General features: G+C 50.2%; 1 protein-coding gene across 1 annotated transcript in view; it reads right to left on the bottom strand.

Moving 5' to 3' along the window:
* Nucleotides 1-25605, bottom strand: part of ITGB5 (integrin subunit beta 5) — a 115264-nt gene that overhangs the window by 19407 nt on the left and 70252 nt on the right. The window contains exons 11-12 of the mRNA XM_068246258.1: nt 10422-10644; nt 7460-7560 (exon numbers count right to left, since the gene is read on the bottom strand). Coding sequence (XP_068102359.1) covers nt 7460-7560; nt 10422-10644 — 324 coding nt within the window. The remainder of the gene's footprint in view (nt 1-7459; nt 7561-10421; nt 10645-25605) is intronic.

Here is a 25605-nt window from a genome sequence, read left to right as displayed (position 1 = left end):
GTAAAGAGGCCCTGTAGTGACATATAGCAGAATGCAGTAAAGAGGCCCTGTAGTGACATATAGCAGAATGCAGTAATGAGGCCCTGTAGTGACATATAGCAGAATGCAGTAAAGAGGCCCTGTAGTGACATATAGCAGAATACAGTAAAGAGGTCCTGTAGTGACATAGCAGAATGCAGTAAAGAGGCCCTGTAGTGACATGTAGCAGAATGTAGTAAAGAGGCCCTGTAGTGACATATAGTAGAATGCAGTGAAGAGGCCCTGTAGTGACATATAGTAGAATGCAGTAAGGAGGTCCTGTAGTGAGAAATAGTAGAATGCAGTATGGAGTCCCTGCAGTACATATAGCAGAATGCAGTAAAGAGGCCCTGTAGTGACATATAGCAGAATGCAGTAAAGAGGCCCTGTAGTGACATAGAGCAAAATGCAGTAAAGAGGCCCTGTAGTGACAAATAGTAGAATGCAGTAAAGAGGCCCTGCAGTACATATAGTGGAATGCAGTAAAGAGGCCCTGTAGTGACATAGCAGAATGCAGTAAAGAGGTCCTGTAGTGACATATAGCAGAATGCAGTAAAGAGGCCCTGTAGTGACATAGAGCAGAATGCAGTAAAGAGGCCCTGTAGTGACATATAGCAGAATGCAGTAAAGAGGCCCTGTAGTGACATATAGCAGAATGCAGTAAAGAGGCCCTGTAGTGACATATAGCAGAATGCAGTAAAGAGGCCCTGTAGTGACATATAGCAGAATGCAGTACAGAGGCCCTGTAGTGACATTTAGTAGAATGCAATAAAGAGGCCCTGTAGTGACATATAGCAGAATGCAGTACAGAGGTCCTGTAGTGACATAGAGCAGAATGCAGTAAAGAGGTCCTGTAGTGACATATAGCAGAATGCAGTAAAGAGGCCCTGTAGTGACATATAGCAGAATACAGTAAAGAGGTCCTGTAGTGACATATAGCACAATGCAGTAAAGAGGCCCTGTAGTGACATATGAATGCAGTAAACAGGCCCAGTAGTGACATATAGCAGAATGCAGTAAAGAGGCCCTGTGGTGAATAGTAGAATGCAAAGAGATTGTAAAGAGGTCCTGTGGTGAATAGTAGAATGCAGTAAACTATTCAAGACACCAAATTTTACGGTAATTATCCTGCTTTCAGGATTCATGGAGTCACTCCAAGTAAGCCAATGGGAACGGCTTACGTGAATGACAGGGCCAGGAGCCCGGCTCACAGTGCTCTGCTGTCATAGAGGCGGCAGGGCAGCACATTGCGGCGGGGACCGAGTGGCAACAGCGGCCGGGGCGCGCGGTGAATGGGAAGTAGAGTTTACGTCCGGTCAGAACCGCAGCACCCCCTGCCCGCCGTAGATTTATACTGCGGCGGTCCGCAGGTAGTTAAAGAGAGCAGTTGCAGCGCGCAAGCCTAAGAATGTGACTGAACTGGAGGCTTTTCCCATGAAGAATGGGCTAAGATACCTGTAGATCGCTGCAAGACACTTATGTCAAGCTATGCTTCACGTGTAAAAGCTGTTATAACTGGAAAAGGATGTTGTACTAAGTACTAAGCATGAATGTCACTTGGGGGTTGAATAAAACTGATAATGATGTAAGCACAGAAAATACATTTGTGGTTATTTTATTATACATGTTTATGTTATATTTGTCTGACTTACAGGTGCCTCTTTGATTTAATTGTAAACAAGATGACTGAAATGATCAAAATCAATGTCAAACTGTCCAAAACACTCAATTTCAGTGGGGGTTGAATAATTTTGAACACAACTGTATACCGAGGGCACGTTCACCTGACTACCTATACTGGAGCACCTATACCTGACTACCTATACTGAGGGCACCTATACCTGGCTACCTATACTGGGGGCACCTATACCTGGCTACCTATACTGGGAACACCTATACCTGGCTACCTATACTGGAGACACCTATACCTGGCTACCTATACTGGGGACACCTATACCTGGCTTCCTATACTGGAGCACCTATACCTGGCTACCTATACTGGAGCACCTATACCTGGCTACCTATACCTGGCTACCTATACTGGGGGCACCTATACCTGGCTTCCTATACTGGGGGCACCTATACCTGGCTACCTATACTGGGGGCACCTATACCTGGCTTCCTATACTGGGGGCACCTATACCTGGCTACCTATACTGGGGGCACCTATACCTGGCTTCCTATACTGGGGGCACCTATATCTGACTACCTATACTGAGGGCACCTATACCTGGCTACCTATACTGGGGGCACCTATACCTGGCTACCTATACTGGGAACACCTATACCTGGCTACCTATACTGGAGACACCTATACCTGGCTACCTATACTGGGGACACCTATACCTGGCTTCCTATACTGGGGGCACCTATACCTGACTACCTATACTGGAGCACCTATACCTGACTACCTATACTGAGGGCACCTATACCTGACTACCTATACTGGAGCACCTATACCTGGCTACCTATACTGGAGCACCTATACCTGGCTACCTATACCTGGCTACCTATACTGGGGGCACCTATACCTGGCTACCTATACTGGGGACACCTATACCTGGCTACCTATACTGGGGGCACCTATACTTGGCTACCTATACCTGGCTACCTATACTGGGGCACCTATACCTGGCTACCTATACTGGGGGCACCTATACCTGACTACCTATACTGGGGGCACCTATACCTGACTACCTATACTGGGGTGGGCACCTATACCTGGCGACCTATACTAGGGGGAACATATACCTGGCTACCTATACTGGGGACACCTATACCTGACTACCTATACTGGGGGCACCTATACCTGACTACCTATACTGGGGTGGGCACCTATACCTGGCGACCTATACTAGGGGGAACATATACCTGGCTACCTATACTGGGGGCACCTATACCTGACTACCTATACTGGGGGCACCTATACCTGACTACCTATACTGGGGTGGGCACCTATACCTGGCGACCTATACTAGGGGGAACATATACCTGGCTACCTATACTGGGGACACCTATACCTGGCTTCCTATACTGGGGGCACCTATACCTGGCTACCTATACTGGGGGCACCTATACCTGGCTACCTATACTGGGGGCACCTATACCTGGCTTCCTATACTGGGGGCACCTATACCTGGCTACCTATACTGGGGGCACCTATACCTGGCTACCTATACTGGGGGCACCTATACCTGGCTACCTATACTGGGGGCACCTATACCTGGCTTCCTATACTGGGGGCACCTATACCTGGCTTCCTATACTGGGGGCACCTATACCTGGCTACCTATACTGGGGACACCTATACCTGGCTACCTATACTGGGGACACCTATACCTGGCTACCTATACTGGGGACACCTATACCTGGCTACCTATACTGGGGACACCTATACCTGGCTACCTATACTGGGGACACCTATACCTGGCTACCTATACTGGGGACACCTATACCTGGCTACCTATACTGGTGACACCTATACCTGGCTACCTATACTGGGGACACCTATACCTGGCTTCCTATACTGGGGGCACCTATACCTGGCTTCCTATACTGGGGACACCTATACCTGGCTAAATATATTGGGGGCACCTATACCTGGTTACCTATACTGGGGGCACCTGTACCTGGCTTCCTATACTGGGGGCACCTGTACCTGGCTTCCTATACTGGGGGCACCTGTACCTGGCTTCCTATACTGGGGGCACCTATACCTGGCTACCTATACTGGGGGCACCTGTACCTGGTTACCTATACTGGGGGCACCTGTACCTGGCTTCCTATACTGGGGGCACCTGTACCTGGCTTCCTATACTGGCGACACCTATACCTGGCTTCCTATACTGGGGACACCTATACCTGGCTACCTATACTGGGGACACCTATACCTGGCTACCTATACTGGGGACACCTATACCTGGCTACCTATACTGGGGACACCTATACCTGGCTACCTATACTGGGAGCACCTATACCTGGTTACCTATACTGGGGGCACCTATACCTGGTTACCTATACTGGGGGCACCTGTACCTGGCTTCCAATACTGGGGACACCTGTACCTGGCTACCTATACTGGGGGCACCTATACCTGGCTTCCTATACTGGCGACACCTATACCTGGCTTCCTATACTGGGGGCACCTATACCTGGCTACCTATACTGGGGGCACCTATACCTGGCTACCTATACTGGGGGCACCTATACCTGGCTACCTATACTGGGGGCACCTATACCTGGCTACCTATACTGGGGACACCTATACCTGGCTACCTATACTGGGGGCACTTATACCTGGCTACCTATACTGGGGACACCTATACCTGGCTACCTATACTGGAGACACCTATACCTGGCTACCTATACTGGGGACACCTATACCTGGCTTCCTATACTGGGGGCACCTATACCTGGCTACCTATACTGGGAGCACCTATACCTGGCTTCCTATACTGGGGGCACCTATACCTGGCTTCCTATACTGGGGGCACCTATACCTGGCTTCCTATACTGGGGACACCTATACCTGGCTTCCTATACTGGGGGCACCTATACCTGGCTTCCTATACTGGGGACACCTATACCTGGCTTACTATACTGGGGGCACCTATACCTGGCTTCCTATACTGGGGGCACCTATACCTGGCTTCCTATACTGGGGGCACCTATACCTGGCTACCTATACTGGGGGCACCTATACCTGGCTACCTATACTGGGGGCACCTATACCTGGCTTCCTATACTGGGGGCACCTATACCTGGCTTCCTATACTGGGGGCACCTATACCTGGCTTCCTATACTGGGGACACCTATACCTGGCTACCTATACTGGGGACACCTATACCTGGCTTCCTATACTGGGGGACAGGAATGAGAAAACATCTCCCGCCACAAAGCTCTGGAGAAAGGATCATCGCATCAGGACCAGGAAGTGTGGTGGGACAAGATGGCCGCTGTTTGGGTCTCAGAGCTCCTGCCACATGTCCTGTAAAATGTAAACATGGGCAGCCCAGCTCGGGACATTGCATTCCAGGCCTGACAGCTCGCAGGATTCCTGAGGGGAGACATAATGGCCTGAAATTCCAGCGCGGCTTCCTGTGTCAGCATATGGAATCCATTACAGGCAACTGGAACAACCCGAAACATCAGGAGGAAAACAAGACTGAGGCAAGGAAACAAGACAGCGATCCGCCAGCACCGGGGCCCGCCATCCCAGCGCTGCATTACAAGGGCAGCGACCCCCCAGCACCGGGGCCCGCGATCCAGGTGCTGCGTCATGAAGAGTTAATCTCTGCTGAGGCAAGAGGAAGCGACCTGCCAGCACCGGGGCCCGCGATCCCAGCGCTGCATCACAAGGGGTTAATCTCTGCTGAGGCAGCAACCCGCCAGCACCGGGGCTCGCAATCCCAGCGCTGCATCACAAGGGGTTAATATCTGCAGATGGCCGGCCTATGAATGGGCGGGACTGGCGTCTGCGGAACGGGGAGAGCGTCTGATAGTTGCTGGGAAATGACGCTGTGTATAAACTTAGTGACTCCTGAAGAATAACATTTATTTGGCCAATCGGCAGCGGACTGGATTATCCGCCAGGCAAGTGTTTTCCCTCCGTGAGCAGCAAACGGGCGTCCTAATTTATGATGACATTTCCTGTGGCCAAACGCCACACCCAAATCTCCTAAAATGATCGGAATATTTCCAGAACTGAGCTACAGGAGATAAACTCTAGATAATAATAATATTACAGAGTATTTCTGGCCGGTATGGGGGTCGGTAACACCGTAGTCTGCGCTGACCACTAAGTGACATCATTCTGACAGACGAGAGGCGTAAGGTGCCCACACATGACTTGATTTCTCTGCTCGATCAACCATTCGACTTGATCATTTTATCGGATTGAGGGAGAATCGATTATGTTTCATTCTGCACAATCGATGGAAATTGTACAATATCTGCTCGAATCCACCAATTTACTCGATTGGACGGGATGTAAAAAAAAAAAAAAAAATGTTGGTCGATCGTAAAGGAATCGGTTGCTGTTGAGGATTTTGATTGATAAAGAATGGATTTCTGGTGTCAGAGCGTGGAGACACAACATCGTTCAAATTGATTAGAGAAGGATAGTCGCCAGGATCTCACTTGCAGTGTGTGGGCTGCTAGTCGATTTACTTTTGATTGACACCAGTGTCAATACACAGAGTGCCCAATACAGATGATCGCTTACGGTAAACCCGCAATCGACAAAATTGACTAATGTATGGGTGCCTTAAAGAGGAACTTCAGCCTAAACAAACATACTGTCATTAAGTCACATTAGTTATGTTAATTAAAATAGATAGGTAATATAATCTCTTACCCACTATGTTTTAAAATAACAGGCCAATGATTGTGATTTCATGAGGGCAGCCATCTTTTTGGTTGAAAGGAGGTGACAGGGAGCATGAGACACAGTTCCAACTGTCCTGTGTGCTGATCACCCCTCCCAGCAGCTAGGCAAAGAGAACATCATCAGAAATCCCATCATGCTTTGCACAGCATCAGGGGAAAAATGCCTGGGCAGTTTTTCTTTAATGGGGCGGAGCTTAGCTTCTGTGCAGCTAAATATGAGGCTTGGGTAAGAAAAACAAAGTTCTGTGAAACTGTTAAAGAAACACTAAGCCTTTTCAGTGCTGCTGAGTAGATTTTTAGTCTTTAGGTTCACTTTAACAATCTGTATAATGCAGGAAAGATTCCATCATAACACCGCCCCCTACAGAGGATGTCAGGGAAACAAGGAGACCCCTCTGCTGCCTAAAAAGTACAGACCTCTCCCCACCACTGCTGGTGCTCTACCTGTGCCCTCAAAGGGACCTCGAGGTGAGAGAGATATGGAGGCTGCCATGTATTTCCTTAAAAAAAATTGCCAGTTTCCTGGCTGCCCTGCTGATCTTCTGGCATAAGTAGTATCTGAGTCAAAACCCTGGAACAAGCATATGGATAATACAGTAAAACCCGAGTCAGAGTACCAGATCTGCTGCATGCTTGTTCAGGGGCTGTGGCTAAAAGTATCAGAGACAGAGGATCAGCAGGGCAGCCAGGCAACTGGTATTGCTTAAAAGTAAATAAATATGGCAGCCTCCATATCTCTCTCATCTTGGGTTCACTTTAAAGTCCCCCTCCACCTCGGAGACCCAGGAATGGGTGCAGCAGGTAGACAGGGCTGGGAACTAAGGATTGCCAAGATCTGCCCTCCGGGGTTGCGGAGAGAGGTAAAATAATGCAGCCGGGGGAGGGGAGCCCTGGCAATGGGTGCAGCAAGACAGCAAAGCTGGGGACTCAGGACTGCTGAGATCTGACCACCAGGTGTGTCACAATCATCATCTGAGAAGCTGAATTGTGATCCTGTGATGTCACACAGCTGACAGCCAATCACAAGAGCCCTGTACAAAACCAGCGACTTACCCAACACCTCCACGATGATGATGTCATCCTTGCAGAGTTTGTGGCAGGTGTGATTGTCGGCAAGTCGCCCCGTCTGGTGTAACCGACACTCGATGCAATCCCTGCGGTACAAACAGAAACCGGTCAGGGTCAGCTGATTGGAGGTCGTTCTACCTTGCTGGATGATGCCATTAACCACGCCCACTTCTGAAAATGGCCCAATAGCCTCAGCAATCAATAGGCTAGTAATATATATATATATATATATATATATATATATATATATATATATATATATATATATATATATATATATATATACATATACATACATACATACATACATATATATATACACACACACACACACAGATACACACACACACACACACACACACACACTTATACATATACACACACGTATACAATTTTTTTTTTTTTTTTGTGGGCATTCACCCTCCTCCCCTCACTCCGATTTTCATTTGCACCAGATCATGGAGAATATAACCGACAGATGTAGCCATTAACAATACAATCCCCCGGACACTTGATCCTCCAATTCCATTCCTGTGATCGATCGGTAACGATTGTTCAGGCCCACAAACCTAAGGACAACTGCTAACCAATCTGATCAGATTAAGGGAACTGATCCGTTTTTTGGAACAATTCCATCAATGTGATCGTTTAAGTTACCGTTTTTTCAATCATTTTTGGAAGTGAGCCATTGCACTCGATCGATTACAACAATCGAAATGGATGATCGATTGTGGGGGGTGGGGGGGGATTGTATTGTTAATGGCCACCTTAACCCCCTTGGCGGTATGAAAAATACCGCCAGGGGGAAGCGCAACAGTTTTTTTAAATTATTTTTTTTTTATCATGTAGCGAGCCGAGGGCTCGCTACATGATAGCCGCTGCTCTGCGGCATCCCCCCAGCCCCGCCGATCGCCTCCGGCGATAGGCGATCAGGAAATCCCGTTCAAAGAACGGGATTTCCTGGAGGGCTTCCCCCGTCGCCATGGCGACGGGGCGGGATGACGTCACCGACGTCGGGACGTCATTGGGAGACGTCGGTGACGTCTCGGGGTCTGGGGTCTGGGGGGGGGGGCGGGGGGCGCGCGGATAGCGGCGATCGGGCGCGCGGCGGCGGCGATCGGGGTGCTGGCGCAGCTAGCAAAGTGCTAGCTGCGTCCAGCAAAAAAAAAAAATTAAGTAAATCGGCCCAGCAGGGCCTGAGCGGCACCCTCCGGCGGCTTACCCCGTGTCACACACGGGGTTACCGCCAAGGAGGTTAAGGTCATCAACAATATCCGAAAAATGGATCGATTCCACTAATCTGATCAGATTGGTTAGTGGTATCCCTTTCGTTAGTGGTCCCGGGCGATTGTTTCCGATGGATCAGCATGATGATTAATGGCCATCTTTAAAGAGGAACTTTAGTAAATATAATGTAATAAAAAAGCACTTCATTTTTTTTTACAATAATTATGTATAAATGATTTAGTGTTTGCACACTGTAAAATCTTTCCTCTCCCTGATTTACATTCTGACATTTATCACATGGTAAGTTGGTGACATCTTTACTGCTGGCAGGTGAAATCACTGGAAGGAGATGTTGCTTGCTTTTTTGGCAGTTGGAAACTGCTGTTATTTCCCACAATGCAACAAGGCTCCCACAGTGTGATGTCAGCACCATGGTCCTGACATCACACTGTGGGAGGGGTTTCACCACAATATCAGCCATACAGCGCCCCCTGATGGTCTCTTTGTGAAAAGCAATAGATTTCTCATGTAAAAGGGGGTATCAGCTACTGATTGGGATAAAGTTCAATTCTTGGTCGGAGTTTCTCTTTAAAGCAAATCTGTAGCGGAAATAAGCTTATGATATAATGAATTGTATGTGTAGTGCAGCTAAGAAATAGAGCATTAGTAGCAAAGATAGGAGTCTCTGAATGTTTCCAGTACAGGAAGAGTTAAGAAACTTCAGTGGTGTCTATGCAGAAGAGCTTCTCTGAGCTCCCCGACCAAATTTGGGTCCAATACAGTCCTGTTTTCTAAAGCACTTACGAGGCCAAAATGATACTGTACCTTTTTATCTGCAGAATCCACATGGACGTCCTCCGCTCCGCCGCCGTCAATCTAGTCCTTTTAGTTCCCTCAGGGCTTGTCCCGACCCCACCAAACAGGTCGCAGGGTCATTCCACCCCTAAGATGGCCGCCGCCTTGATCCGCGCCTGCGCAGTACGCTTTGCCGCGAGTGCGACTGTGCAGCCTTTAGCCCGCCTCCATCCTCCTGAAGCGTATGTCGGGCGCGGCTGGAGGCGGGCTAAAGGATGCAGAGTCGCACTCGCGGCAAAGCGTACTGCGCAGCCGTGGATCAAGGCGGCGGCCATCTTAGGGGTGGAATGACCGTTCGGTGGGGTCGGGACAAGCCCTGGGGGAACTAAAAGGACTAGATTGACGGCGGAACAGAGCGGAGGACGCGGAGGGCGTCCTCCATGGATTCTGCAGATAAAAAGGTAAAGTGTCATTTTCGTCATTTTGGCCTCGTAAGTCCTTTAAACAGCCAAGAAACAGTGAGAGACAGCTTGCAATAAGGTTTTACTGCAGGAAAGTTCAAAGGGTCATTATTGTTTATAGCTTAAAAGACACGGTGTGGTTTCTAAACTGTAAATATGACACAATGATGCAATGTTATAAATAAAGCTATATAACTGAAAATAAAAATATGAGAATATTTTCTTTGCCACTAATGTTCTATTCCTTATCCGTACTACACATACAATTCATTATGTACGTTTTTTTGTTTCGCTTCTGGTTTGCTTTAAGTTAGGAGAGGCAGAACTAGAACTCTGGTGTAGCCTACAAGTACCCCGGATGTGACCTCCCCCCCCCTCTGCAGCTTTATAATCCGTAGGGACGGAGTGCCCCTTTTACAAGGCACATGGGGTGATCAGACCCCACCCACATGCAGTGACAGTACCTCTTTGTCCCGCAGGCATCTGGGCAGGTGGGGCATTTCTCGCAGGTCTCCCCGAAGGCTCCGGGCTCCACACACCGGCATCGGCCGCACACGCAGCTCCCCTTCCCGCTGCACATCTGCCCGTCGCTGGACACGCAGCTGCTGGTCTCTGTAGTGCAGTTACAGTTGTCACCGATGTAGCCGGCGTGGCACTTGCACTCTCCGCAGTCGCATTCGCCGTGACCTGCAAAACAAGAGTCCGTCACACAGAGTGTCACATCCAGCCACAGGGCTAGCCACTAACTGACACTAACTGCCACTGCCACTAACTGACACTCACACAGAGTGTCACATCCAGCCACAGGGCAAGCCACTGACTGACACTAACTGCCACTCACCGTGTCGCATCCAGCCACAGGGGATCTAATTAACATGTATAAATACATCAGAGGGCAATAGAATAGCTTGGCAGATGAGCTTTTTGTCCCTAGGCCTTCTCAAAGGACTAGAGGACATGATCTACGCATGGAGGAAAAACATTTTAGCCATTTATTAAGGAAAGGGTTCTTTACAGTAAGAGTGATTAAGATGTGGAATGCATTGCCACAGGAAGTCGTTATGGCAAACTCTATACCTGCATTTAAAGGGGGCTTAGATGCTTTCCTTGCGTTGAAAGACATCCATGGCTACAATTACTAGGTAATGCCTAATGATGTTGATCCAGGGGTTTTATCTGATTGCCATCTGGAGTCGGGAAGGAATTTTTCCCTTTTGGGGCTAATTGGACCATGCCTTGTAAGGGTTTTTTCGCCTTCCTCTGGATCAGCAGGGATATGTGAGGGAGCAGGCTGGTGTTGTGCCTTCCTCTGGATCAGCAGGGGTATGCGAGGGAGCAGGCTGGTGTTGTCCCTTCCTCTGGGTCAGCAGGGATATGTGAGGGAGCAGGCTGGTGTTGTGCCTTCCTCTGGATCAGCAGGGAAATGTGAGGGTGCAGGCTGGTGTTGTACCTTCCTCTGGATCAGCGGGATATGTGAGGGAGCAGGCTGGTGTTGTGCCTTCCTCTGGATCAGCAGGGATATGTGAGGGAGCAGGCCAGTGTTGTGCCTTCCTCTGGATCAGCAGGGATATGTGAGGGGGCAGGCTGGTGTTGTACCTTCCTCTGGATCAGCAGGGATATGTGAGGGGGCAGGCTGGTGTTGTACCTTCCTCTGGATCAGCAGGAATATGTGAGGGAGCAGGCTGGTGTTGTACCTTCCTCTGGATCAGCAGGGATATGTGAGGGAGCAGGCTGGTGTTGTGCCTTCCTCTGGATCAGCAGGGATATGTGAGGGAGCAGGCTGGTGTTGTACCTTCCTCTGGATCAGCGGGGATATGTGGAGGAGCAGGCTGGTGTTGTGCCTTCCTCTGGATCAGCAGGGATATGTGAGGGAGCAGGCTGGTGTTGTGCCTTCCTCTGGATCAGCAGGGATATGTGAGGGTGCAGGCTGGTGTTGTGCCTTCCTCTGGATCAGCAGGGATATGTGAGGGAGCAGGCTGGTGTTGTGCCTTCCTCTGGATCAGCAGGGATATGTGAGGGAGCAGGCTGGTGTTGTGCCTTCCTCTGGATCAGCAGGGATATGTGAGGGAGCAGGCTGGTGTTGTGCCTTCCTCTGGATCAGCAGGGATATGTGAGGGGGCAGGCTGGTGTTGTACCTTCCTCTGGATCAGCGGGGATATGTGAGGGAGCAGGCTGGTGTTGTACCTTCCTCTGGATCAGCAGGGATATGTGAGGGGGCAGGCTGGTGTTGTACCTTCCTCTGGATCAGCGGGGATATGTGAGGGAGCAGGCTGGTGTTGTGACTTCCTCTGGATCAGCAGGGATATGTGAGGGAGCAGGCTGGTGTTGTGCCTTCCTCTGGATCAGCAGGGATATGTGAGGGAGCAGGCTGGTGTTGTGCCTTCCTCTGGATCAGCAGGGATATGTGAGGGAGCAGGCTGGTGTTGTGCCTTCCTCTGGATCAGCAGGGATATGTGAGGGAGCAGGCTGGTGTTGTGCCTTCCTCTGGATCAGCAGGGATATGTGAGGGAGCAGGCTGGTGTTGTGCCTTCCTCTGGATCAGCAGGGATATGTGAGGGGGCAGGCTGGTGTTGTGCCTTCCTCTGGATCAGCAGGGATATGTGAGGGAGCAGGCTGGTGTTGTGCCTTCCTCTGGATCAGCAGGGATATGTGAGGGGGCAGGCTGGTGTTGTGCCTTCCTCTGGATCAGCAGGGATATGTGAGGGAGCAGGGTGATGTTGTGCCTTTCTCTGGATCAGCAGGGATATGTGAGGGAGCAGGCTGGTGTTGTACCTTCCTCTGGATCAGCGGGGATATGTGAGGGAGCAGGCTGGTGTTGTACCTTCCTCTGGATCAGCAGGGATATGTGAGGGTGCAGGCTGGTGTTGTACCTTCCTCTGGATCAGCAGGGATATGTGAGGGTGCAGGCTGGTGTTGTACCCTCCTCTGGATCAGCAGGGATATGTGAGAGTGCAGGCTGGTGTTGTGCCTTCCTCTGGATCAGCAGGGATATGTGAGGGAGCAGGCTGGTGTTGTGCCTTCCTCTGGATCAGCAGGGATATGTGAGGGTGCAGGCTGGTGTTGTGCCTTCCTCTGTATCAGCGGGGATATGTGAGGGAGCAGGCTGGTGTTGTGCCTTCCTCTGGATCAGCAGGGATATGTGAGGGTGCAGGCTGGTGTTGTGACTTCCTCTGGATCAGCAGGTATATGTGAGGGAGCAGGCTGGTGTTGTCCCTTCCTCTGGATCAGCAGGGATATGTGAGGGTGCAGGCTGGTGTTGTGCCTTCCTCTGTATCAGCGGGGATATGTGAGGGAGCAGGCTGGTGTTGTGCCTTCCTCTGGATCAGCAGGGATATGTGAGGGAGCAGGCTGGTGTTGTGCCTTCCTCTGGATCAGCAGAGATATGTGAGAGTGCAGGCTGGTGTTGTGCCTTCCTCTGTATCAGCGGTGATATGTGAGGGAGCAGGCTGGTGTTGTGCCTTCCTCTGGATCAGCAGGGATATGTGAGGGAGCAGGCTGGTGTTGTGCCTTCCTCTGGATCAGCAGGGATATGTGAGGGAGCAGGCTGGTGTTGTGCCTTCCTCTGGATCAACAGGGATATGTGAGGGTGCAGGCTGGTGCTGTGCCTTCCTCTGGATCAACAGGGATATGTGAGGGAGCAGGCTGGTGTTGTGCCTTCCTCTGGATCAGCAGGGATATGTGAGGGAGCAGGCTGGTGTTGTGCCTTCCTCTGGATCAGCAGGGATATGTGAGGGAGCAGGCTGGTGTTGTGCCTTCCTCTGGATCAACAGTGATATGTGAGGGTGCAGGCTGGTGTTGTGCCTTCCTCTGGATCAGCAGGGATATGTGAGGGTGCAGGCTGGTGTTGTGCCTTCCTCTGGATCAGCAGGGATATGTGAGGGAGCAGGCTAGTGCTGTGCCTTCCTCTGGATCAGCAGGGATATGTGAGGGAGTAGGCTGGTGTTGGGCCTTCCTCTGGATCAGCAGGGATATGTGAGGGTGCAGGCTGGTGTTGTGCCTTCCTCTGGATCAGCAGGGATATGTGAGGGAGCAGGCTGGTGTTGTGCCTTCCTCTGGATCAGCAGGGATATGTGAGGGAGCAGGCTGGTGTTGTGCCTTCCTCTGGATCAGCAGGGATATGTGAGGGTGCAGGCTGGTGTTGTACCTTCCTCTGGATCAGCAGTGATATGTGAGGGAGCAGGCTGGTGTTGTACCTTCCTCTGGATCAGCAGGGATATGTGAGGGAGCAGGCTGGTGTTGTGCCTTCCTCTGGATCAGCAGGGATATGTGAGGGAGCAGGCTGGTGTTGTGCCTTCCTCTGGATCAGCAGGGATATGTGAGGGTGGAGGCTGGTGTTGTGCCTTCCTCTGGATCAGCAGGGATATGTGAGGGTGGAGGCTGGTGTTGTGCCTTCCTCTGGATCAGCAGGGATATGTGAGGGAGCAGGCTGGTGCTGTGCCTTCCTCTGGATCAGCAGGGATATGTGAGGGTGCAGGCTGGTGTTGTGCCTTCCTCTGGATCAGCAGGGATATGTGAGGGAGCAGGCTGGTGCTGTGCCTTCCTCTGGATCAGCAGGGATATGTGAGGGTGCAGGCTGGTGTTGTGCCTTCCTCTGGATCAGCAGGGATATGTGAGGGAGCAGGCTGGTGCTGTGCCTTCCTCTGGATCAGCAGGGATATGTGAGGGTGGAGGCTGGTGTTGTGCCTTCCTCTGGATCAGCAGGGATATGTGAGGGTGCAGGCTGGTGTTGTGCCTTCCTCTGGATCAGCAGGGATATGTGAGGGAGCAGGCTGGTGTTGTACCTTCCTCTGGATCAGCAGGGATATGTGAGGGAGCAGGCTGGTGTTGTGCCTTCCTCTGGATCAGCAGGGATATGTGAGGGAGCAGGCTGGTGTTGTACCTTCCTCTGGATCAGCAGGGATATGTGAGGGAGCAGGCTGGTGTTGTGCCTTCCTCTGGATCAGCAGGGATATGTGAGGGTGGAGGCTGGTGTTGTGCCTTCCTCTGGATCAGCAGGGATATGTGAGGGAGCAGGCTGGTGTTGTACTTTGTTCTCTGGTTGAAATCGATGGACGTATGTCTTTTTTTCAACCCAAATAACTATGTAACTAACTGACACTAACTGACAACATTTAAAAGCATCAGCCCATATATAATGGTCACAATACATTTCCAGAAGGAATACTTTTACAATAATGATCAGGATTGCTAAGAGCATTTGCCTTCATCAGTTTTGGAATAATCTGAAGTTGAACCCTTCATTGCTGCAATATGGGTGATAACAGAACAGAGGATGGCAGAAGTTGCTTGTTGTTTTTCGGCAGTTTTCAGATGAAGGTAATGAGAAAACAGAAAGCCAATAATAAGAGCTTCCATCTACAGGCCGGGAGAACAGAAAGCCAATAAGAAGAGCTTCCATCTACAGGCCGGGAGAACAGAAAGTCAGTTACAGGAGCTTCCATCTACAGGCAGACATGACAGGCATTCTATCCTCAGCTTGGTTCCCTGTCTGGAATGTGCGTCTGCCACAGACGGTAACTGTTGTCTCTTATCTGGCTGTCTGTTCCAGCGTCTCAGGAGAGATAAGCGGCGCAGCAATGATGGGAACCGGTTGGGTCACTGCTGAGTCTGACGTTTGTACAGACAGATTGTTTACAGCAGCCCCTTCCTCGCAGGATTACTATTCCCAGTGTGCGGCCAGCGGGGGATCCACACAAAGTCCTAAAGAAATAAACTGAGGGGGTCACAGACGGGACAATCGTCTTATGAGCGCCTCCTGTGTCAAATATTATTACCCAGAGAATCTCACACACAATGCTGCCCAATCCACGACATGTCGACACAGAGCGACGCAATGTCAGGACAGGCCACACACGCTACAATCCCGACATGTCGAGACAGCGCCGCAATGTCAGGACAGGCCACACACGCTACAATCCCGACATGTCGAGACAGCGCCGCAATGTCAGGACAGGCCACACACGCTACAATCCCGACATGTCGAGACAGCGCCGCAATGTCAGGACAGGCCACACACGCTACAATCCCGACATGCAGATCACAGGACAGGCCACACACACTACAATCCCGACATGTCGAGACACAGCAGCCAATGTCAGGACAGGCCACACACGCTACAATCCCGACATGTCGAGACACAGCAGCCAATGTCAGGACAGGCCACACACGCTACAATCCCGACATGCAGATCACAGGACAGGCCACACACGTTACAATCCTGACATGTTGCGGGTGCCGCTCATAGGACAAGCCACACACAATACAATCCCGATTTGCCAGAGCAGCCTTAATCACACATAATACTGCCAGGAAATGACCACGCCACACACGATACAATCCCGACATGCCAAGACACACAGCCACGATCTCAGAAAGAGCCTCTATCACGCATTATACCTGTGACGTCTCCCCACACACACTACAATTCCCGACACACACAGGGTGCAGCTTACAGACCTGAACAAACATCAGACAATTTGTGACAGATCAGGGGAACAATCAGTATCTTCCCGATATCGTTTACCATCTTTCCCCAGCACACTGAACGGTGCCCTTTAATTGCACTATTTCGTGGGAATGATTCTATTTTTTGATGCAATAATGTGATCAGATTGTATGTGTGTAGAAACCATGAGTGCTACAAATTGAATACGAATGATTACGATACCGATTGTCTGCAACTCCTTTTGTCAATCAGCATAGAGGTTTTTTTGGGGTTGCTGGTGATTAAATTGTAGTGTCTGTAGTAGTTTAACTATGGTGGACGGTTTAAATTACAATCCACTGTTACATTCAATCAAAAAGAACCTTTGATTTGATCATTCTTATAAAATTGTACCATTAATGGGGATCTCTGGGCCTGGCAGCCACTAGCAGCCTTTTCTAATCGCTGGTGATTTGTAAAGCTTTTTCTAATGCAATGCTATGGGGGATTTGGGGGAAAATCGCATTGCTTAGGTGGGATCACACCCATAGCATTACATTAGCAAGAGCTTTTCACATCATAAACACTCTGCTAGTGGGCCCCAGGCCTTAGGCTCAACACACACCATACAATCTTGGTTGTTCAATCTTACCACGTTCATGTAGTATAAGAGCTTATCCAATCAATCATTTAAAGAGGATCTGTAACATAAAAAGATCCCCTGGGGGGTACTCACCTCGGGTGGGGGAAGCCTCCGGATCCTAATGAGGCTTCCCACGCCGTCCTCCATCCGTCAGGGGTCTCGCTGCAGCCCTCCGTGGAGTCCGGGCAGCGGTGACGTCATTATTTACCTTCCTGGCTCCAGCGCAGGCGCTCTGACGGCTGTCGGCTCCGAACTACACGGAAATACCCGATCGCCGTCGGGTCTGCTCTACTGCGCAGGCGCAAGTTTCCGGCGCCTGCGCAGTAGAGCGGACCCGACTGAGATCGGGTATTTCCGTGTAGTTCGGAACGGAAAGCCTCCACAGCGCCCCCCGCTGGAGCCAGCAAAGGTAAATATTAAACTAACAGTCGGCACAGTCGCCGGCTGTTCGGAGGGCTGCGGAGAGACCCCCGTGGGACAGAGGACGGCGTGGGAAGCCTCATTAGGATCCGGAGGCTTCCCCCACCCGAGGTGAGTACCCCCCAGGGGATCTTTTTAATGTTACAGAGTCTCTTTAAGGTATTTTCAATCTGTTGGCCCTTATACTACATAGATTTGGTAAATCTGTACAACCAAGATTGTATGGTGTGTGTTGAGCTTTAGACAACTGTAACAAGAGGGCTTAGGAAGCTGCCATATTTATTTCCTTTTAAGCAATGCCAGTTATCTGGCAGTCCTGCTGATCCTCTAATACTTTCAGCCATAGCCCCTGAACAAGCATGCAGCAGATCAGGCGTTTCTGACATTATTGTCAGATCTGACAGGATCAGCTGCAGTGTTTTTTTTCCAGCCGGGTGGCATGAAAAAGTAGCCGGGTGGGGTGAGAGGAGAGAATGCAGGGCCGGAGCGTCTCTGCACAACTCTGCTTACAGCACAGGAGGAGGTGAGCTGATGAAAGCCGGGTGTCACCAAAACTAGCCGAGTGGAACACCCGCCTAATAGAGCCTGGGGAGAACACTGAGCTGCATGCTTGTTTCTGTTGTGATTTAGACACTACTGCAGCCAAATAGATTAGCAGGACTGCCAGGCAACTGGTATTGTTTAAAAGGAAATAAATATGGCAGCCTCCACATTCTTCTCACTTGAGATCTATCTAAAGGTGTGTGGCCAATTTAAAGGTGGCACTCCTGTCTTAGCTGCCTGGCCTTTGTCTTGCCGGCCATCAGGATTGTGCGGAGACGTCTGGTTGGTCAGATGTTGGTCTCTTTTCTCATTGCTCCTGTCATGTAGTACCAATAGTGTCCATAGAAAGTGCTTTATACAGTGGCCTGAAGAAGGGTTCTATGCGCCCGAAACAAGTGTGTCGTTGTCTAATGCTTTTGCTAAATACATTAAGCCTATTCTACTATGAATTGTGATATCCCTGATTTGGAAGATTGCCTACGCAAATAAGGAGCACCCTACAGAGACTGTTTTAACAAATAATTTTTGTATCTGTGCCAATAAAGTTTTGGATGTTTTTGTACCATAAGACCTTGCAAGATTTTGTACTTTTTCATATCATGTGTATCTAGCATAAGCTCTGGTGTACTTTACACAGTGACAATTTTGCACTTGGGGCATGTTAAGACAGATCTTAATCAGTCAGCAGGAAGTTTTTTACGTTAGAATGAGAATATTTATTGGCTAACCAAAAGAAAACAGTGAGCCTTTGTCTAATGAGCCATCTTCAGACTTTGTTCCTGTATACAAGATCTTAGGGCACACAGCTATATATACAGTCAGCAGGAGATGCATACATTGTTTTGTAAATATAAATAAATGTAATACAGTTGTCATTCTGTTTCAAAACGTCCTGCTTTCACTGATGGCTAAGGCCCGGTTCACATTAGCGTTCGCTATCCGGATTTTCCGGATCTGATCCGGACCGCATACTGTACAAACGGAACGTACGTTCCGCATAGCAATGTAAACGCTATGCGGACGTTCACACGTGTCCGTTCCGTACAGTACGGAGCCGGATCGGATCCGGACTCTTTTCCAACATGCGCTATTTTTTGGGTCCGGATCTCCGGCCCACGCACCCGGACCGGAGCCGGACCTGAGCCTGACAGCACCGTCAGGAACACAGAAACCAATGGGGAACGGAAGGCACAGAACACACTGCCTACAAAAACCTGACGTTCTACCCCACTTCCTTGCGTATGCAAGCGGCCATTTCGGATGGGGACACATGGGCCAAGCATGTCTGGAGTGGAGCAGCAGTGACAGACGTGCTGGAGCTGTTTGGCAGAATGTCGGAGGTGGAGGTGAGGCCTACAGCGGAGGAACCTGATTCTACACGTGCACCAGGTGCACCTTCTGCTGACCCCAACATTTTTTTTTAAAATTTCGCTATTTTTTTCCCACGGATCCGGATGGCAGCCTGATGCATGCCTGATACGAACGGACCGGATCCGGATCGGAACCGTACGGTTCTGATCAGGATCAGGTCAGGATCCGGTCCGTTTACTTGCCAAAACGCAAGTGTGAACGGGGCCTTACACAGAACAATGCTTTGCTGCTTCTAAAACATGTCAGGAAAGAGTTAAACTGTAGCACAGAGAGAATGTTGCTGTCATTTCCTAGGAAAGAAAAACAAACCATAAATTGAACAGGTCTCAGGTCTTTAACAGCTCTGACCAAGTAATAAACATCAGTCAGGGGGAGAGGAGAGCTGATAATTCCTGTCCATAAATGCATGCTGCATAAAGAAACTAATCTGAACTCAAAAGTTCTACTATTTGAGCCTATATATTTTTCTCCTCACAGCAGCTTGTATGTCCCCACTCATTATACTAAGGACAAGATCCTCAGATGGCAACAGAGGCTGACTGTCATCACACACACTCTGCAGTGAGAGAGATGCAGGGATCTCTGGAATTCAGGCAGAATAGAGCAAAGCAGAGGTGATTTATTTTGACATGTGACCTCTTATCTCTCCAAGTCCTGCACCCTGCTGAATTTTATCACCCTAGGCCAGGGCCTCTGTGGCCTTCCCAGAAATCCAGCCCTGACGTGCACCCTAGCAATTTTCCCAGAGTTTCCAATCATTTTTATCATAATTGGGGAAAAATTCAACATAGGTGTGTGGTACATTGGTCATATTTCTGAAATATTACAATCAGTCAGAAAAATAGATTGCAATTCTTCAATTGAACAGATATTTAAAAAATTGTATGGTGTGTGGCCACCTTTACATAGATTGCTGTTAGATTAAATCTGATCAGAGACGGATCTATTACTGCCACAAATTAGCTACAGGTTTTTTTTATCAGCACGAGGCAGTGCAACGCTATGGCCTGTCCATCTGCCAACGCTCCCGACATGCTGCCGTTCGATTGATATCTCCCCTTCGGTGTGATCGACTGAGTCAATCAATTTCTAAAAGATTCAATCAGAGTGATCGAATCTGCCAGATAGCGAAGAGAAAAATCGGTAAGTGTATATTCACTTTAAGTCTCTAGTATAGCTGAGCCTGTCTCTTTAAACTGGCCAGACATGGCTCCCCCCCCCCTCGTGAGTGGCACAATACGGTCAGCGGTGTAATTCCCGACACATGGACCGATCGCTCCGCCTCCTCTACGCCAAGAAACCAGGAGAATGTCCCCCAGACTCCCTCCGTCTTCTACCTTGTGTGATAGAAGAGGAGAAATCGCTGTTTACACAGCTTGGGCCAAAGCCCGGAATCAGAGGAGTCTGTGGTGTATGGGGGGGGGGGCTGTGTACACGACCCCCCCCCCCCCTTATTGTCAGTCCTCATTCCAGGAAGGCTCTGCCTTGGCCTCTGTGTGGTCAGGGAGTCCTGCAGAGCATGCTGGGAGTTTGACTCTTCCCACCCCCTTCCCCCCGCGCCTCATTGACATGCTGAAGGGTCCTCATGCGAGTCCTCAGTGGTCTGTCCCACGCTCCGGCTGCCGCTCCTCGCGGCCTCCTCTGTATTGTCTGCGGCCTCTCAGCGGCGGCGCAGCTCTGTGTAACGTGTCGGATTAGGAATACAAGAATAATAATTTGCCTTTCTCTAGGGTCAGACTCACCCCGGCCCCCCCAGTCTATTCACACATTACTGTGCAGAGCCAGGAGGGGGGAATTCGCCACCGCAGGTTCTCTACGCAGAAAACCCAAATATTATCCCAGCCTCGCCTTGTCCTGCCCGCAGGAGGGAAGCAGCCCGGGGCCATACACTGATAGATGCCACCAGATCTCGGCCATCAGACAGATCCCTCTCGGGACCTGCCGGGGGCCATACACTGATAGATGCCACCACATCTCGGCCATCAGACAGATCCCTCTCGGGACCTGCCGGGGGCCATACACTGATAGATGCCACCACATCTCGGCCATCAGACAGATCCCTCTCTGGACCTGCCGGGGGCCATACACTGATAGATGCCACCACATCTCGGCCATCAGACAGATCCCTCTCGGGACCTGCCGGGGGCCATACACTGATAGATGCCACCATATCTCGGCCATCAGACAGATCCCTCTCTGGACCTGCCGGGGGCCATACACTGATAGATGCCACCACATCTCGGCCATCAGACAGATCCCTCTCTGGACCTGCCGGGGGCCATACACTGATAGATGCCACCACATCTCGGCCATCAGACAGATCCCTCTCTGGATCTGCCGGGGGCCATACACTGATAGATGCCACCACATCTCGGCCATCAGACAGATCCCTCTCTGGATCTGCCGGGGACCATACACCGATAGATGCCACCACATCTCGGCCATCAAACAGATCCCTCTCTGGATCTGCCGGGGGCCATACACCGATAGATGCCACCACATCTCGGCCATCAGACAGATCCCTCTCTGGATCTGCCGGGGGCCATACATTGATAGATGCCACCACATCTCGGCCATCAGACAGATCCCTCTCTGGATCTGCCGGGGGCCATACACCGATAGATGCCACCAGATCTCGGCCATCAGACAGATCCCTCTCTGGATCTGCCGGGGGCCATACACTGATAGATGCCACCACATCTCGGCCATCAGACAGATCCCTCTCTGGATCTGCCGGGGGCCATACACTGATAGATGCCACCAGATCTCGGCCATCAGACAGATCCCTCTCGGGACCTGCCGGGGGCCATACACTGATAGATGCCACCACATCTCGGCCATCAGACAGATCCCTCTCGGGACCTGCCGGGGGCCATACACTGATAGATGCCACCATATCTCGGCCATCAGACAGATCCCTCTCTGGACCTGCCGGGGGCCATACACTGATAGATGCCACCACATCTCGGCCATCAGACAGATCCCTCTCTGGATCTGCCGGGGGCCATACACTGATAGATGCCACCAGATCTCGGCCATCAGACAGATCCCTCTCTGGATCTGCCGGGGACCATACACCGATAGATGCCACCACATCTCGGCCATCAGACAGATCCCTCTCTGGATCTGCCGGGGGCCATACACCGATAGATGCCACCACATCTCGGCCATCAGACAGATCCCTCTCTGGATCTGCCGGGGGCCATACATTGATAGATGCCACCACATCTCGGCCATCAGACAGATCCCTCTCTGGATCTGCCGGGGGCCATACACCGATAGATGCCACCAGATCTTGGCCATCAGACAGATCCCTCTCTGGATCTGCCGGGGGCCATACACTGATAGATGCCACCAGATCTCGGCCATCAGACAGATCCCTCTCTGGATCTGCCGGGGGCCATACACTGATAGATGCCACCACATCTCGGCCATCAGACAGAATCCCCCTCGGGACCTGCCGAGGTCCATCCTTCGTCCTGAAATCGAACGCCCCCTAGCGCCGCACGCCAGACTGCCCCCTTTCACACGCGATCTTTCCAGCCAGTGCGATCAATCATTGTTGAACTGAAATTGATCAAAATTATAATCGGCCGGCCATGTCGCAGCATCGATCTCTGGCAGATTGAAACATAATAACCGAATCTGTCGGGAATATTGAGCAAGTGTGTGGGTGCCTTTATATCTGCCGCAGAACAACATCTGCTGGTACATAACCGGGACGAGAATCGATAGATGTGATCTGTCAGAGATGTTAATTGGTTGTTTCTCTATATATTCCAGGATGAGGATTGTGGAGGGGCTCCGAGACCCCCCCCCCCCCTCCACACACACAGATCAGCGCCTGGCATGTGGAACAATGGCCCTGTCCTCTTTGTGCTCAGAGCTCGGACTCCCCTCCCCTCCTTTATATGCCACAGGCAATTAGCAATCCCAGCAGGGATCTGACCTCGGAGGGGCACAACTTCTCCATCCCTCTCACAACTATTCTCAAACTTTCATGAAACTTTGCTAAACCCGTACATTGTATTATGCGGACGCACTGCCAGTGATTATACCGCACAGTCTATGCCTCAGAGCCCAGGCAGACAACCTCACATCTCAGACCAGCACCCAATCACAGACCCTTGTCTGGAAAATACATTGCTTTATCCAGCGAAGGCCATAGTGACACGCCGTATAGCCCCAGACACACGCTCAACAGCGGTCTTTTATGCTTTCACAACTTTTCTTGTGAAACACCTAAAAAATATCTCTTGCTATCAAGCAGCTGATAAGACTGATAAGAAGTCAATCCAAATTTTGAATTGACTTCTTATCAGTCTTATCAGCTCTTTGAACAATAAATAGCAAAATACTTTTGTTGTGAAACAAGTTGAAACACCAAAAAAAAGTTGTGAAAGAATAAAAGACAGCTGTTGAGCGTGTGTATGGGGCTATACACAAAGTGCTGATAGTCTAGATAACGTTCCGCCAGATACAGCATATGACAGTTCTGTGTCACCCTGTCTTTACCATTATGGACTGGATGAGGCGATATGATATGTTCTTAAGCCAGATACACACAAACACACTGTACACACACACACACACACACACACACACACACACACACACACACACTGCACTCACACACTGCACTCACACACTGCACTCACACACTGCACTCACACACTGCACTCACACACTGCACTCACACACTGCACTCACACACTGCACTCACACACTGCACTCACACACTGCACTCACACACTGTACACACACACACACACACACACTGTACACACACACACACACACGGTACACACACACACTGTACCCACACTGTATGCACACACTGTACACAAACACGCACACACACACACACACACACACTCTGTACCCACACTGCACTCACACACTGTACACACACTGTACACACACACACACTGTACACACACACACTGCACTCACACACTGCACTCACACACTGTACACACACACACACACACACACACTGTACACACACACACACACTGTACCCACACTGTATGCACACACTGTACACAAACACGCACACACACTCTGTACCCACACTGCACTCACACACTGTACACACACACTGTACACACACACTGTACACACACACTGTACACACACTGTACACACACACACTGTACACACACTGTACACACACACACACACACACTGTGTACACACACACACACACACACACTGTGTACACACACACACACACTGTGTACACACACACACACACACACACTGTGTACACACACACACTGTGTACACACACACACACTCTACACACACACACACTCTACACACACACTCTACACACACACACACACACACTCTACACACACACACACACACACACACACACACACACACACACTGTACACACACTGTACACACACACACACACACACACACTGTACACACACACACTGTACACACACTGTACGCACGCACACACACACACACACTGTACACACACACACACACTGTACACACACACACACACACACTGTACACACACACACACTGTACACACACACACACACTGTACACACACACACACTGTACACACACACACACACATATACTGTACACACACACACTGTACACACACACACACTACACACACACACACACACACTGTGTGCACACACACACTGTGTACACACACACACACTGTGTACACACACACACTGTGTACACACACACACACACTGTACACACACACACACACACACACACACACACACACACACTGTACACACACACACACATATACACACACATATACACACACACACTGTACACACACACACACTGTACACACACACACACACACACACACACACACACACACACACACTGTACACACACACTGTACACACACACACACTGTACACACACACACACACACACACTGTACACACACACACACTACACACACACTGTGTACACACACACACACTGTGTACACACACACACACTGTGTACACACACACACACTGTACACACACATATACACACACATATACACACACACACTGTACACACACACACACTGTACACACACACACACACTGTACACACACACACACACACACTGTACACACACACACACACACACACTGTACACACACACACACACACACACACACACTGTACACACACACACACACACACACACACTGTACACACACACACACTGTACACACACACACACTGTACACAC

The sequence above is a fragment of the Hyperolius riggenbachi genome, chromosome 7 (assembly GCF_040937935.1).
Source record: "Hyperolius riggenbachi isolate aHypRig1 chromosome 7, aHypRig1.pri, whole genome shotgun sequence".
Lineage (NCBI taxonomy): Eukaryota > Metazoa > Chordata > Amphibia > Anura > Hyperoliidae > Hyperolius > Hyperolius riggenbachi.
The sequence above is the reverse complement of the archived record's forward strand: the minus strand, read 5'-3'. Positions and strand labels throughout refer to the sequence as shown.